The 15,901-nt window shown below is 40.2% G+C and overlaps 1 protein-coding gene across 3 annotated transcripts in view; it reads right to left on the bottom strand.

Annotated features, from left to right (window-relative positions):
* Positions 1 to 8,257: 8,257 nt before the first annotated feature.
* LOC100063634 (nuclear body protein SP140-like protein) overlaps positions 8,258 to 15,901 on the bottom strand; it is a 59,826-nt gene continuing 52,182 nt past the window's right edge. For all 3 annotated transcript variants that reach the window (XM_005610680.4, XM_005610681.4, XM_070270639.1), the window contains 5 exons: positions 13,245 to 13,360; positions 12,445 to 12,553; positions 12,063 to 12,140; positions 11,723 to 11,839; positions 8,258 to 10,908 (listed from right to left, as the gene is read on the bottom strand). In XM_005610680.4, the coding sequence (XP_005610737.2) occupies positions 10,837 to 10,908; positions 11,723 to 11,839; positions 12,063 to 12,140; positions 12,445 to 12,553; positions 13,245 to 13,360 (492 nt within the window). In that variant the 3' untranslated portion in view covers positions 8,258 to 10,836. The remainder of the gene's footprint in view (positions 10,909 to 11,722; positions 11,840 to 12,062; positions 12,141 to 12,444; positions 12,554 to 13,244; positions 13,361 to 15,901) is intronic.

Genomic DNA, 15,901 nt, shown 5'->3' with positions numbered 1-15,901 from the left:
TCCATACTGTTTTGCATAGTGGCTGCACCAGTCTGCATTCCCACCAGCAGTGTATGAGGGTTCCCTTTTCTCCAAACCCTCTCCAACATTTGTTATTTTTAGTCTTAGTGATTATAGCCAGTTTAATAGGCATAAGGTGGTATCTTAGTGTAGTTTTGATTTGCATTTCCCTAATGATTAGTGATGTCGAACATCTTTTCATGTGTTTATTGGCCATCTGTATATCTTCTTTGGAAAAATCTCTGTTCATACCCTCTGCCCTTTTCTTGATCAGGCTGTTTATTTTTTTGTTGTTCAGTTGTGTGAGTTCCTTATATATTATAGAGATTAACCCCTTATTGGATATATGATTTGCAAATATTTTCTCCCAATTGGTGGTTTTTCTTTTGGCTTTGATCCTAGTTTCTTTGGCCTTGCAGAAGCTATTTAGTCTAATGAACTCCCACTTGTTTATTTTTTCTTTTTTTCCCCTTGTCTGAGAAGACATGCTATTTGAAAAGATCCTTTTAAGTTTCATGTCAAAGAGTGTACTACCTGTATTATCCTCCAGGAGTTTTATGGTTTCAGGACTTATCTTCAAGTCTTTGATCCATTTTGAGTTTATTTTTGTGTATGGCGTGAGATAATGGTCTACTTTCATTCTTTTGCATGTGGCTGTCCAGTTTTCCTAACACCATTTATTGAAGAGACTGTCTCTTTTCTCCATTGTATGTTCTTGGCACCTTTGTTGAAGATTAGCTGTCCATATATGTGCGGTTTTATTTCTGGGCTTTCAGTTCTGTTCCATTGATCTCTGTGCCTGTTTTTGTACTAGTACCATGATGTTTTGATCACTATGGCTTTGTAGTACATTTTGAAGTCAGGGATTGTGATGCCTCCAGCTTTGTTCTTTTTTCTCAGTATTGCTTTAGCAATTTGGGGTATTTGGTGCCCCATATGAATTTTAGGATTTTTCATTCTATTTCTGTGAAGAATGTCATGGGGATTCTAATTGGGATTGCATTGAATCTGTAGATTGCTTTGGGTAGTATGGACATTTTAACTATGTTTATTCTTCCAATCCACGTGCATGGAATCTCGTTCCATCTCTTTATGTCATTATCTATTTCTTTGAATAATGTCCTATAGTTTTCATTGTATAAGTCCTTCACCTCCTTAGTTAAATTTATTCCTAGGTACTTTATTCTTTTTTGCTGTGATGGTAAATGGAATTGTATTCTTGAGTTCTCTTTCTGTAAGTTCATTATTAGAGTAGAGAAATGTAATTGATTTTTGTAAGTTGATTTTGTACCCTGCAACTTTACTGTAGTTGTTAATTATTTCTAATAGTTTTCCAGTGGATTCTTTAGGGTTTTCTACATATAAAAGCAGGTCATCTGCAAACAGTGGGAGTTTCACTTCTTCACTCCCTATTTGGATTCCTTTTATTCCTTTCTCTTGCCTAATTGCTCTGGCCAAAACCTCCAGTACTATGTTGAATAAGAGTGGTGCTAGTGAGCATCCTTGTCTTGTTCCAGTTCTCTGAAAGATGACGTTCAGTTTTTCCCCTTGAGTATGATGTTGGCTGTGGGTTTGTCATATATGGCCCTTATTATGTAGAGATAATTTCCTTCTATCCTCATTTTGTTAACAGGTTTTTTTTTTTATATCACAAATGGCTGTTGTATCCTCTCAAATGCTTTCTTTGCATCTATTGAGATGATCATGTGGATTTTATTCCTCATTTTGTTAACATGGTGTATCACATTGATTGATTTGAGGATGTTGAACCATCCCTGTGTCCCTGGTATAAATCCCACTTGATCATGATGTATGATCTTTTTGATGTACTGCTGTATTCAGGTTGCCAATGTTTTGTTGAGGATTTTTGCATCTATGTTCATCAATGATATTGGCCTGTAGTTTTCCTTTTTTGTGTTGTCCTTATCAGGCTTTGGTATTAGAGTGATGTTGGCCTTTTAGGATGTGTTAGGAAGCATTCCATCTTCCCTAATTTTTTGGAATAGCTTGAGAAGGATAGGTATTAAATCCTTTCTGAAAGTTTGGTAGAATTCCCCAGGGAAGCCTCTGGTCCTGGGCTTTTATTCTTTGGGATGCTTTTGATTACTGTTTCGATCTCTTTACTTGTGATTGGTCTATCCAGATTCTCTATTTCTTCTTGATTCAGTTTTGGGAGGTTGTAAGAGTCTAAGAATTTGTCCATTTCCTCTAGATTGTCCATTTTGTTGACATATCATTTTTCATAGTATTCTCTTATAATCCATTGTATTTCTGTGGTATTCGTTGTTATTTCTCCTCTTTCATTTGTAATTTTATTTATCTGAGCTTTCTCTCTTTTTTTCTTTATAAGTCTGGCTAGGGGTTTGTCAATTTTATTTATCTTCTCAAAGAATCAGCTCTTTGTTTCACTGATCCCTTCTACTGCCTTTTTTTTGTCTCAATGGCCTTTATTTCTGCTCTGATTTTTATTATTTCTATCCTTCTGCTGATGTTGTGCTTTGTTTGTTCCTCTTTTCGAATTCAATTATGTGTTGTTTGAGATTGCTTATTTGGGACTTTTCTTGTTTGTTAAGGTGAGCCTGTATTGCAATGAATTTCCCTCTTAATATGGCTTTTGCTGCATCCCATGTGCGTTTGTATGGTATGTTTTCAATTTCATTTGTCTCCAGATATTTTTTGATTTCTCCTTTAATTTCTTCAATGATTCATTGCTTCTTCAATAGTGTGTTGTTTAGTTTCCACATCTTTGTCCCTTGCTCATCTTTTTTCTTGTAATTAATTTCTAGCTTTATAGCACTGTGATCAGCAAAGATGCTTGTTATTATTTCAATCTTCTTAAATTTATTGAGGCTTGCCTTGTTTCCCAACGTATGGTCTATCCTTGAGAATGTTCCGTGTGTACTTGAGAAGAATGTGTATTCTGCTGTTTTTGGATGGAGTGTTCTATATATGTCTATTAAGTTCAACTGGTCAAGGTTTCATTTAATTCCACAGTTTCCTTGTTGATTTTCTGTCTGGATGATCTGTCCATTGATGTGAGTGGAGTGTTGAGGTCCCCTACTATTATTGTATTATTATTAACATCTTCTTTTAGGTTTGTTAATAGTTGCTTTATGTACTTTGGTGCTTCTGTGTTGGGTGCATAGCTATTCATAAGTGTTATTTCTTTTTGATGGAAGGTCCCTTTGATCATTATATACTGCCCCTCTTTACCTGTCTTATCTTGAAGTCCACTTTGTCTGATATAAGTATTGCAACACCTGCTTTCTTTTGGTTGCTGTTAGCTTGGAGTATCATCTTCCATCCCTTCACTCTGAGCCTGTGTTTGTCATTGGAGCTGAGATGTGTTTCCTGGAGGCAGCATATTGTTGACTCTAGTTCTTTAATCCATCTCACCACTCTGTGTCTTTTTATTGGAGAATTCAATCCATTTACATTTAGGGTAATTATTGATATATGAGGGCTTAATGCTGCCATTTTATCACTCGTTTTCCAGTTCTCTTGCATTTCCTTTGTTTCTTGTCCTGTGTATTTTGGTCTACCAGTCGAGTTATATAGGTTTTTATGTTGTGTTTCTTTGTTTTATCCTTATTTATTATTTGTGTCTCTGTTCAGCTTGTTTGTTTAGTGGTTACCATGAGGTTTGTATTCAAAATCTCATGGATAAGATAGTCCCTTTTCTGATGGCCTCTTATTTCCTTAGACTAAACCGATTCAGTCCCTTTCCTCTTCCCCTCCTATCTTTTTCTCACATCTTAGTCTATCCTGTGTTGTGAGTTTGTGCTTAAAATGACAAGATTATCTTTGTTTTTGGTGTTTTCCTTCCCTTTGCCTTTAATGCTATAGTTGGTATTTGCTATCCTGTTCTGATTCTGTCTACATATTTATCTTCTTACTCTGTGCTTTGTAATCCCTTTCTCCATTTTTTTTTTTTTCAGGTAGGAGGGCCTTCTTGAAGATTTCTTGCAAGGGGGATCTCATGGCTACGAACTCCCTTAGCTTATGTTTTTCTGGGAAAGTTTTTATTTGTCCATCATATCTGAAGGATATTTTTGCTGGATAGAATATTCTTGGCTGAAAGTTTTCGTTCTTCAAAGATTTGAATATGTTATTCCAGTCTCTCCTAGCCTGTAAGTTTTCTGTAGAGAAATCCACTGAAAGCCTAATAGGGGTTCCTTTGTAGGTTATTTTCTTCTGCCTTGCTGCCCTTAGTATTCTTTCTTTGTCATTGACTTCTGCTAGTTTCACTACTATATGCCTTGCAGTAGGTCTTTTTACATTGACATATTTAGGAGATCTGGTAGCTTCTTTCACATGGATTTCCATCTTTTTCCTTAGTTTTTGAAAGTTCTCTGCTATTATTTCACTGAATGAGCTTTCTGCTCCATTTTCCTTTTCTTCTCCTTCTTGAATACCTATAATTCTTATGTTGCATTTCTTAATTGAGTCGGATATTTCTTGGAGACTTTATTCATTTCTTTTTAGTCTTAGTTCTCTTTCCTCCTCTATCTGGAGCATTTCAACATGTCTATCTTTGACTATGCTGATACACTCCTCTATGATGTCCGCTTGAGTGTTCAGGGAATCCATATTTTCCTTTATTTCTTCCATTATGTCTTTCATCTCTAATATTTCTGATTGCTTCTTCTTTATAGTTTCAATCTCTTTTGTGAAGTAGCTCCTGAACTCATTGAATTGTTCCTCTACATCTTCTCTTAATTCATTGAGTTTTTTGATGATAGTTATTTTGAATTATTTGTCACTTAGATTACATATTTCTGTGTCCTCAGGACTGCTTTCTGAGTTCTTGTCATTTTCTCTCATCTGGAGATCTAATATAATGTTTGTTATTGCTAGAGGGAGTGGCTCTGTTTTTTCCACATCCTGGTGTTATTTGGTCACAGTTACTGCTTATTGCCTCGGGTGTGGGTCAAGAGCTGTGTATTCTGAGCCCTCTGCATTCTGCCGAGATCCTAGGCACTGGAGCTGCTGGGCAGGTGAGGAGAGGGGTGCTTTCTCCTGTGTGCTTTCAGGTTTTCTTGCTGTGTTCTTGCTATCTGCTCTCCTGGGGTGTTGGCTTGATGAGGTCACCCCCTCCCCAAAGCTTTTGCCTTGGCAGAGGGCTTCCCTCCAGGTTGCAAGGGTCCTCAGGGGATCCTTGATGTTCCCATGAAGGAATGTCCTCTTGCCCATTCCTTCCCTCTCTGAGTTTTCTCTTACCATTCCACTTCTTCCAAGGGGGGCTCCAGCCTCTCCACCCTCTGTTGTTCGGCTGTGTGGTCTCTCCTAGGTTTTTTTTGTTCTGTTTGGATGTCCTCTGTTGGAGTATGAATGTCCTTTTTGTTGTATTTTGGAGGGGAGAGATTACCTGGAGAACTTACTCTGCCATGATGCTGATTATAGTTATTTTTGATGCTTTCCTTCCTTTTGCCCTTAATGTTATAATTAAGTATTCACTAAACTGTTCTGATAGAGAGCTGTGATTTTCTGATTTTGTCTATTTATCTCCTTGCTCAAGGCTTTGTCAACTCTTTCTTTTCTCTTTTTCAGGTATGAGGGTCTTCTTGATCATTTTTTGTAGCGAGGGAGGTCTTGTGTTGATGAACTCCCTCAGCTTTTGTTTATCTGGGAAAGCTTTTATTTCTCCAGTGAAGGCTAGCTTTTCTGGAATATTCTTGGATGAAAGTTTTTGTCTTCAGAATTTATTATTCTACTCTCTCATAGCCTGTAAGGTTTCTGCTGAAAAGTCCACTGAGAGCCTGATAGGGGTTATTTAGTAGGTTATTTTCTTCTACTTTGCTGCCCATAATGTTTTCTTTGTCATCAACTTTTGCTGGTTTTACTGATATACGCCTTGGAGACGGTCTTTTTGCATTGGTGTAATTAGGAGTTCTATTAGCTTCATTTACATAAAATTCCAGCTCCTTCTCCAGGTTTGGGAAGTTCTCAGCCATTATTTCTTTGAACAAACCCTCTCTTTTCTCCCTCCCTTCTCCCTCTGGAATGTCTATAATTATGTTGCAGTTCCTAATTGAGTCAGATATTTCTCAGAGAATTTCTTCCTTTCTTTTTAGCCTTTGTTCTCTCTCCTCCTCCATCTGAAGCATTTCTATATTTCTGTCTTCTAAATTGCTAATTCTGTCTTCCATAAGATCAGCTCTGCTTTTTAAGGATTCCAGATTTTTCTTTATCTCATTCATTATGTTTTTCATCTCCACCATTTCTGATTTTTTTTATGGTTTCAATCTCTTTTATGAAGAACTCCCTCTGTTCATTAACTTTATTCCTCAGTTCATTGAACTGTCTTTCTGAGTTTTCTTGTAGCTCATTGAGTGTCTTTAGGATAACTGTTTTTACTTCTCTCTCATTGAGATTGTAAATTTCTGTGACTTCAGGATTGATTTCTGGGTCATTGTCATTTTCCTTCTGGTCTGGAGTGTTAATACACTTCATGCTATTTGATGGAGTAGACTTTTGCCATTGTATTTTAGTAGAATCTGGTTGCAGATTCCACCTGTCACCACTGGGGGTAGGGCAGGAGCTGTGTTTTCTGAGCCTGCTGCAACAACTGGCAGTTGTGCCTGTCCATTGGAAACTGTGCCAAGAGGGCCTGTCTGCATTTGCCCTCTGGCTGCCACTGCTTTACACATGTATGCACAGGCACTCTGTCAGGTGTCACCTGCTCTGGCTGACTACCTGAGCTGGTGTGCAAGGTAGGAGGGGTTCTTTCTTTGGCATGCTTGATTCTGCACACTCCTGCTCTGCACTCACTGTCTGCCTGTGTGGGCTGCTCAGCTTGGTGGGGATGCCCCCACGATTGCTTAGCTGCCTTGGTGTGGCGTGTCCCTACAGGTTGGGAGGCAACTCTGAGAGTGAGAGTGTTCCCATAGAGGGCTGCCGTTTCCCCCTTCTCTCAGAGTTGCATGGCCAACATGCAAGTCTGGTGCCCTAGATTGCTGCCTGCTGCCACTGGGGGAGAGAGAGGAGATCTGCTTACCTCCTTTCACCACCTCCCAGAGGGGTCCAGCACCCCTACTTTTAGACATATGGCTGTGTGGATCTCTCAGATGTCTATTGAGTTGTGTGAATATCCTCTGTTGGTTTGTGAATGCCCTTTTCATTGTATCTTAGGGGGACAGACTAAAGGAAAAGCTCACTCTGCCATGATGCAGATGTCTCTCTCCTTGGATCTTGTTTTTTAAATCAATTCTATGTCTTTTGTTTGGAGAATTTAATCCATTTATGGTTAAAGTAATTACAATAGGTAAGAACTTACTATTGCCATTTTGTTAATTCTTTTCTGACTGTTCATACATACTTTGTTGCTTGATTCCTCTCTTGCTGTCTTTCTTTGTGATTTGATGACTTGTGGCAGTAGGCTTTGACTCATTTATCATAATCTTTTGTATATCTACTACAGATTTTTCCTTTGTGGTAACCATGAGACTTACACAAAATATATTTATAATTCCTATTTTAAGCTGGTAACAACTTAACTTCAAAAGTGATATAAGAAAATTTTTATCTACTGAAGAATATGGAAAAGCCATTCTAGTTTGCCCTAAATTTTATTTGAACCAAAGAAGCCTGACTTATGGCTTGTCAAACATATATTATACATCTCCTTTAGTCATTACCTTAAAGTAAAGAATATACTCTTTGAAGATAAGAATTAATGCCATCCTCCTTATTACACCAGTACTCTTTGAAGATGTCTCCTTCCCATGATGCCAGGGTCATGTTGACCCACTGTGTATGTACTAATCTGTGACAAACATCTCCTTGAACCCCTGAAGAAATGTACCCCTGTCTTATTTGGTATACGCATCTTTGTTTAGAAATGATATATAACTGTGCTTAAAATCGCTCTTCCCTGGAGTGCTTTCTTACCCTGAGAATGCTGTGAATCCTGGGCTACAGTCCTCAGTTTGGCTCAAATAGAACTCTGTTATTTACTATAGAATGATTATTGATTATTTGCATCAATGATAGTATAACATACTTTTACTTCTTTCCCTCTCATGTTTAAAATTTACATATTTTTAATTTTGTGTATCCAATGACAAGTTATTGTATTTATGGCTATTTTTAATACATTTTTTTAACTTTTAAAGTGGAGCTGTAGTGACTTACATACCACCATTACAATATCAGAGAATCTGACTTTGACTGTATATTAACCATCACCAGTGAGTTTTCACATTCTTGTTTTTATGATGTTAATTAGCATCCTTTCATTTCAGCTTGAAGAACACTCTTTAGCATTTTTAAAAATTTTTTATTGAGTTAATGACAGGTTACAATCTTGTGAAATTTCAGTTGTACATTATTGTCTGTCATTCGTGTTGTAGCCATGAACCACCTACCTTCTGCAGAAGCCAGACTGCTGAATCGAATGGAGATGTAATAGGGATTACAACCCCAGCATTCTTAAATCTTTGCAGATGGCACTAATCTCTGTTATTCCCTCACTCCCCAGGAATACAACATGGCTTTCAACTTACTATTTTCACCATGGGAAACTCCAGTTTTAGGGCTTTTCACTTGGCCTTTCCTAAGGTGGTCATTGTTATTTCATAGGTTAAGGAACACTAGCTTAAAGAACCAGTTTGGCCAACTGCTGTGTGTGTCCAGAATATACATTCAGGAACTGGAGAAATGATTGCTGGCTGGCTTTGTGGATCGAATGGACTCACTTTTAGGCAAGACAGTGCTTGACCTCCATACACTGTACTCTAACAGGGGCCATGATGGTGCTTTGGGTCTCCAGGTATTAGCATCAGCTCAGATACTATATCAACAATCCTTAAAAGATCTGTGTATTTTCCTTTGTCTGACATATGGTTACTTGAATAAATATCCATAGGTTTCTTTGGTGAAGAACTGAGGGAATCACCACTATGTAAATTTGCAAAGTTCTTTCTTATTAATCCTGCCCTCATTTCAATCAGCAGGTTCTAGGTCTAAGAAATGGTTGTGGTCTGGAACCAGGCAAAGGATCATCAGTTTTTATTGGGGTAGCTGATCTCAGCCATCTGCCCATCTATTTTTAATCTCTTTTGGTGATATTTTGAGGCAATATTCTTGTTGGCTGCGCATGTGTTTTGCCTGTAAGAACGCTGTGTCCTATTAGCTATCTCCATAGACATCCATGGACGAGGTCGCCCTGGCTGTCATTCTAACCTTGCTGCCCATTACAGAAATTATTTTATCTTGTTCTGACGGTTAAATGCTGCCACCTGGCTCCTGTTACTCTGGAATCCTATCATTTCCATTGTGACTAGGGAATCCAGTTTTGTAAAACATTCCTACATTATTCTGACTTACAGAGGACAGCTCCCACTGAGCATCTCAAGGATGCTGGTGCCTCCTCAGCAGTATGTTCCTTATCACCTTATTAAGTTAGCATCTCTGAAGCCTCCTGAAGCATCTCTGGGTGGGTTTTCCAGCTGTGGAGAGTAGAGCCATGCCAACTTCCCTAGGTGTTCAGATCCCATTTTTCCATAGTCTGCCCTGGCACATGCAGTATCTCTACTTTCACTTCATCTAATGTGTACTGTGGCTTATACTAAGCCTTTAAGAGCCACCCAGGGGCATATTAGAGTCATAATCTTTGGCCCTTGCCAGCATAATTAAACTCTGTGGCACAGGAGAGTGCACCTGTATTGACAATTCTCTTTTCCAGTTTCACATTCCACCTTACTCCATCCAGGATCACTCCCAGACACAATCTCCTGGATCCTGCGGATATATGTTGGCCAGTCCTGCAGCTCCATTGCCGTAAAAGCTTTGTTCAGCTAGCAGGACAACCCAGAACTTGCCCAGCTGGGTCATGCTGAGGACTCCACATAGTCTTCATTCAGGCAAGATGGTTGGGAAGGTAGGTGTCTGTCTTCCAACAAGGGGTAGGAGTCTCTTCTGCAGGCCCAGTGGGTTCAAGGGGATCTGGAGTTCAGAGTTCTCATGCGCATCTGCATAGAAAGCCCCATTCTGAGTTTCAGACCTTCACTCCTTCTTTATTGGGGCCCTGACTTTCGCACAAGTGACCATCCTGAGCCTTGAATGCAGACATCTCTGAAATTATGCCATGCTTAACATTAGGGCCTGTGCCAGGCCTTCATTACCATCTGCCTTCTAGTTGTAGGTATGAAGGTCTCTTTGCTTTAGGAGGTGATTAATAGATTTAAGCCTGCCATTTACTCTTTTCAACACATTAGTGGCACTTAGCAACAGTCACCCAAATCCACAGTTCTTACAGTTACTATTTCTCCCTTTGTAAATGCCAGACAACTGCATCGGCTGCTATACCTCTTCCGCTTTATCTCATCCAGTTTCCCACAGGTGAAAGTTTGGCAACTGTACTGTTACAGCATCCCAGGACATCAGTATTCCACCTGTCACCATCTGCTAGACAGTGATCCAACTGCAGAGCCCCATCCTTAGGGCCTGCTTGTTAGGTCCGTTATCTTATGTTGGGTTCTCTAGAAGCAGAGGCTGAGGTAAAGTCTCTTAAGTAAGTGATTTATTGTGAGAGTTCTCTTAGGAGAAGTGGGGGAAGCAAGATGTTATGGCGGGAAAAGGTAAGCAAGGATGTGGTGACAGCTGGAGACTAGCTCCAGCCTGATCCCGTGGGGAGCATGGGAACATGAGTCACACCACACGGTTGGTTCCACCTTGGGGCTGGGGCCCGGCTCCAATCCAGGGAGGAGTAACTTGCAGGTGAAGGTGGGTCCATTTGGCCAAAGGCAATATTCTGGGGAGGGGTGGCATCAGCAGCCAACCCTCACAGCAACTTGGGGATGAGAAGCCTGCCCAAAGGGGCACCACCAGCATCCACTACACCAGTGAACTGCTCTCATTTGCTTCCTGTATAGCAAACAGTTCCTTGAAATTCTTCTCAAATTCAGCCTCCATTAGGCCAAAGTCATACAGAAAAAAAAAAGGAACAAAAAAAAAAAAGAAAAAATAATGAACTCCATTACCAGTTAGACAGCTTGCAATTGAGACTGATTAAGACTCTTGTCTTAAACACCCTAAGTTACATTAACCAGGTTAAGCTTAAAAACTCACACAGCTAAGAGTAACTTCTCTTTCCTAAGAGCATGATTATTTCACATCATTGGTCAGAAATGGAAAATCATTATCACACTTGGGGACTCTAACTTAATGGCTGGGTTATTTATTTTAGTGAGAGTTACAAAAGTAATCTGTGTTCTTTGTAACAATTCAAATAGTACAAAAATGTCTAAGTACAATCAGTGGTCTTCCTTTCCTTTAATTACTTCTATTCCCCTCAGCTGATCCCTGTTAACTATAGGGTCCATTCACATGCAACGGAATCTGGAGTTTGGGATTTCGCCAAGTTTCAGTGAATATATTTGGGGAGAGATAAGGAGCACAATATTACTCTTAGATGGAAATCTTCTTCCCCTTAGGTTTGGATTAGGCAGGACTTGACTGTTCTGTGCGCACCTGTCTCCTTTGCAGAGGAGAACGAGCTCTCAGGGGCCTGGGGTTCTGGCTGCAGAGATAGCTTCTGACTCAGTTACTCTACCACAGTGAACTTTTGTCCTTAATGGAAGAAGTCACTCACTTCCAGAACACTTGCTTGTGCAAGCTTGTCATGGGAAGAAGGAAATTGTAAAATTTCCCAGCACCTGAAAATGAGAGCAGAGCAACTCAATGGAAAGAAAATGAAATGGAAGCAGGGAGAGCCACCTACCTCGTAAGATGCCGTGTGGTTCTGAAAGATGAGGCGCAAGTCCTGCACAAACTCTTTTACTTGGGGGTAGCCCTGTTCATTTAGCTGCTTCTTGATTTTGTCCAAACCCATGAGTTCCTTTAGGTTTTGAAAAAAAATATCAATGGGAGAGTTACTAACATAGTTCAAAGTCTGCCTTCTGTGGATTCCTGTAAAATTCAGCAGAATTACATTGAGGTAAAGATAATGACAGCTGGTGTCCTCATTCCCATGAAATTCAGATAACAAATCCCACAGGAGCCTGTTTCAAGGTCAGGTATCATCACGGCAGCCTGTAATCACGGTTCGTGCTGTTACTTACATCATTATTTTGTGGTGTCTTTGCAAAAAGGGAGCTCTCTACACAGCAGTAGATCTTCAAGAGGAGGAACTCACATTTCTGCAAAAGAAGGAGACTGTGAATGAAAAGCAACTTGGAGGGAATGAGCCCATATGAATGCCCAAGGGGAGGCATGGCCATACCAGTCTTTCAGAAGTTTCCTCAAGCATGTTTGGCTCTTGGAAACAGACAAGTATTAGCTGAGTCTTTTTTCTGTAAACAAGTTCTGGTGAGATTGCAGAGTGGTTGAGGCATGGCTCCAAAGAGCAGGCTCCATGTGGGTGCCTTTCCCCTTGCCCTTTACCTGTTTGACTTCTCACATCTGTGCAGAAAGGAGAAGCCTTGGAGTATGAATCTGACTCACCAACTGCTCCTCAGGCCCCATCTGCCTTGCCAGGACCTCAGGTTCCTCGTGACACTGCTGGCTTCCTGAAGACATACTCATCCTGCAGAAGGTGCAAGTCCACAGGATCCTGAGAGGTTGGGCATAAATGAGCAAGGGTAAGGCCCCTGGAAACAGCTACTGTTCCTATGACTGCCACTGTCCTCCTTTCAGGAATGGCCTATAGACACAGCTGGAGGATGAAGAGGACACTTCCCAGAGTTACTCACTTGGGGTCTGAGCCAATGACCCTCCTCCCATTGATGGATTAGCAGGGAGTCTGCAGTGGAGAGTGGTGTCAGGGTGAGTGGTGGGCTCTCCTTTCCCCATCTGAGCTGCTAGGAGAACAAGGAGCCCTGCCTGCCAGGCCTGAGTTTCAGAAATTAGGCCTCAACTCCTGGGGGCCTCGGGCCTCCATCAGCCTGTTGAGAACGTGGCAAAATGAAAGAACCTGGCCAGGTTTCCTGCCTTTTCAGAATAAGCACAGAACACACACAACTGGGATTTCAACCCCTGTGAACAGGAGTCCACACGGGAAAACTTCTAGTAGCATGCATGTTGGCAAAGGATCCAATCACCAGCCTTGGCATCCCCGAGGAGAGCAAAGAACATGACCCCCTGCTGCCAGCATCATTAAACAGCTCTCTGGATCACACTGCTGGACCTGTGCCTATGGCCCTGTTCTTTCCTCATCTAGACACAAGTAGGAACACAGCAGGGGGAGTGTGCATGGTAGGAAGAAGCATTACTAATAAGGATAGAGGGGGCTGCATCTCACGAACCTCTGAGTTTCCACAGGTGGGATGTGACAGTCCTCGTGAAAGGTTTTCAAACAAATATAGCAGCAGAACAGCCTTCCTTCATCCAAGCACACCGCACATTTATCTGTGTTTTCCAGCTAGAAGATAAAACAATGTCCGATCTCCTGTGAGATCCCAGAAGGCCAGCACTATGGGAATCTAGAACTCACTGCCTTTGTGTGAACCTGCCTGGACACTTATATGCTTCTCCCTGAGCTATGAAAGAACAGCGTGGAGTGGAGGTTTCAGAAGAAGAAATCGTGGTCTGCAGTGAAGTTCAGGAGGAGGGATCTGTCCATCAGACCAGAACACTTTTCCCTATAAAATCAGAGATTCTAACACAGAAAGACTAACAACAACAGGATGATTTTACAGGAATCTGAATAAGTTTATTACCTTGCAGATAAAACAAGTTCCTGAATAAAGTGTTAAGTCCATTTGTCTACACCACAATAACTAAACTGACTCATGGAAGGATGATATATTGAGAATTTAATAAGATGGAATAAACTCCAAAGAATGGCCTTTTTAACAAGATTAGGCTCTTAATTCTTTGGCTCTTTGTTTTTTGGCCCAGTTGCACATTTGAATCTTCAGGGGAGAATATATAAAATACTAATGTCCTGGTGCCAACACCAGAGATTTGGAATCAATTGGGCTGGGTTGGGGAACAGGCACTGGTATTCTTAAGTCACAGAATGGCTAATTTTGGTATCAGAATCCTCTGCGGACTTTTAAACAATCCTAATGTCCAAGTCATAGCCCAGACTGATGAAGGCAGAATTTCCTCTAGGATGGGATCCAGGCAATGGTAGTTTTCAAAGGTCTTCATGTGATTCCAGTGTGTAGTCCAAGCTGAGATTTAGCCTGAGCAAAGTCTGATGATTAATGCACGAGGATATTATAAGTCAACGTTAAATGGGCCCGTAATATCTGTCCCAGGAAAAATTATTAACAGGGGTGAGGACACTCTCACTGGAATGGTTGCTGTCTCCTCCCCATGCATTCTTCGCCATGGGTTGTGTGATGTGACCCCATGTCTACGTCCATCCTAAATAAAGGACCACAGGGCCAGGGTTGTGGAATCCATGCACTGCACTTAACCTATTTGATTGTTGCCTCCATAAACTTCTTCCACAGAGGGAGAAATCACTTTCACAGATAGAAAGGAGGTCTTCACAGCCCCTCTGATGGAGCCAAAGGGCATCCAAAGAAGTGACATCAAAGTAAACAATTTTTCCAGTTCAGCTCCTTCTATAGGATACATCAGTCTCCCAAGAGCTTCCTCTCCAACAGCACTATCCTCATGAAGGGCAAATAATTTCTACTTGAGACAAATTCTGTGTGTACATTTTATTGGAATGTAGAAAAGGATGAAAAGGATCAGAAAAAAATGATTTTAGTTGCCTGTCTCATGAAATGATATAGTTATATGTTGCATGATGACGTTGCAGTCTAAGGGACCACATATACAAAGCTGGACTCATAAGATTAGTACCATATAGTCTAGGTGTGTAGTAGGCTACACCATCTAGGTTTGTGTAAGTACTTTAGAGGAGGAAGAAATTTTTCTCTATCCTTCTAGGTTCTTCTGTTGGTCTTAGGTTTAATTGACATGAGACAGATTAACAAAAGAAAACGAACAAAAGTTTAGTAACACATATACATAAGCGAAACCCAGGAAAACTGAGTAACTCACCATATGGCCAAAGCCTCACCTTAAATACTATTTTCAACTAAAAACAAAAGAAGATGTTTGAGGTGGGGAGAGTCGGGGACTTCAAAGGGAAGGAAGGCAATTCACAGGTAGGTGAAAGGAGCAAACATTTGGAAAACAAGTGTTTGTTTGGGCAGCACAGAAATAGAAGAACACAGACGGGAGCCCAGCAAACATGCTTTTCTAGGTTCCTCACTGTCTACCACCTAGTTCATGTTATGTTAAAGTGATAGCTTGCTTCCCGAGACAGGTTTTTTTAAAATCTGAATTCTTTTAGGCAGTTAAGGGGCAGATAAGAAGAAAAACTTTCTGAGTCTTTTATTTCTTAAAAATAATCAGCCTGAAATAATCCTCATGTTAAAGGGACACATTTTGGGGTGGCAAATTTTGATCCCCTACACTACACTCTATGATGTTTGCACAATGATGAAATTGCCTAATGTTTCATTCCTTAGAACATATCCCCATCATTAAGTGACACGTGACTATATATGGTTTCATTAATATCCCAAAATAGAGTATCTACTAGGCCAGGGTCATCTGAATGACTATGAGAAAACTTTTGTTTCATCAGATTTCAATGAAGTTAGAAAATATTAACACTGATGAAAAAAATCTGGGCTTGAGTTGAAGATGACACTATTATGAAATATTTTTATGTATTGCATAATCATATTTGCTTTTCCAATTTTGACATCCTTACAAAATCTGCATCTATAGCTAAAGAACATTCATGAGGTCTATTTTGATGACTCCATATTATCCCCAAGTCAAATGGATTACTGTTCAAAGAAGACCTTGCCTTACATACAACATAATGTTCAAAATTGCAACTCTGAAGAAACAAGTGAAAAAAAAAAAAAGCAGGAGAGATGAGAGGAGGAAGCTTAATTATAATTACCCAATTGAGAAAGCATAAAAT

Source organism: Equus caballus, chromosome 6 (genome assembly GCF_041296265.1).
Source record: "Equus caballus isolate H_3958 breed thoroughbred chromosome 6, TB-T2T, whole genome shotgun sequence".
Taxonomy (NCBI): Eukaryota; Metazoa; Chordata; class Mammalia; order Perissodactyla; family Equidae; genus Equus; species Equus caballus.
This window is presented reverse-complemented; position numbering and strand designations above follow the sequence as displayed.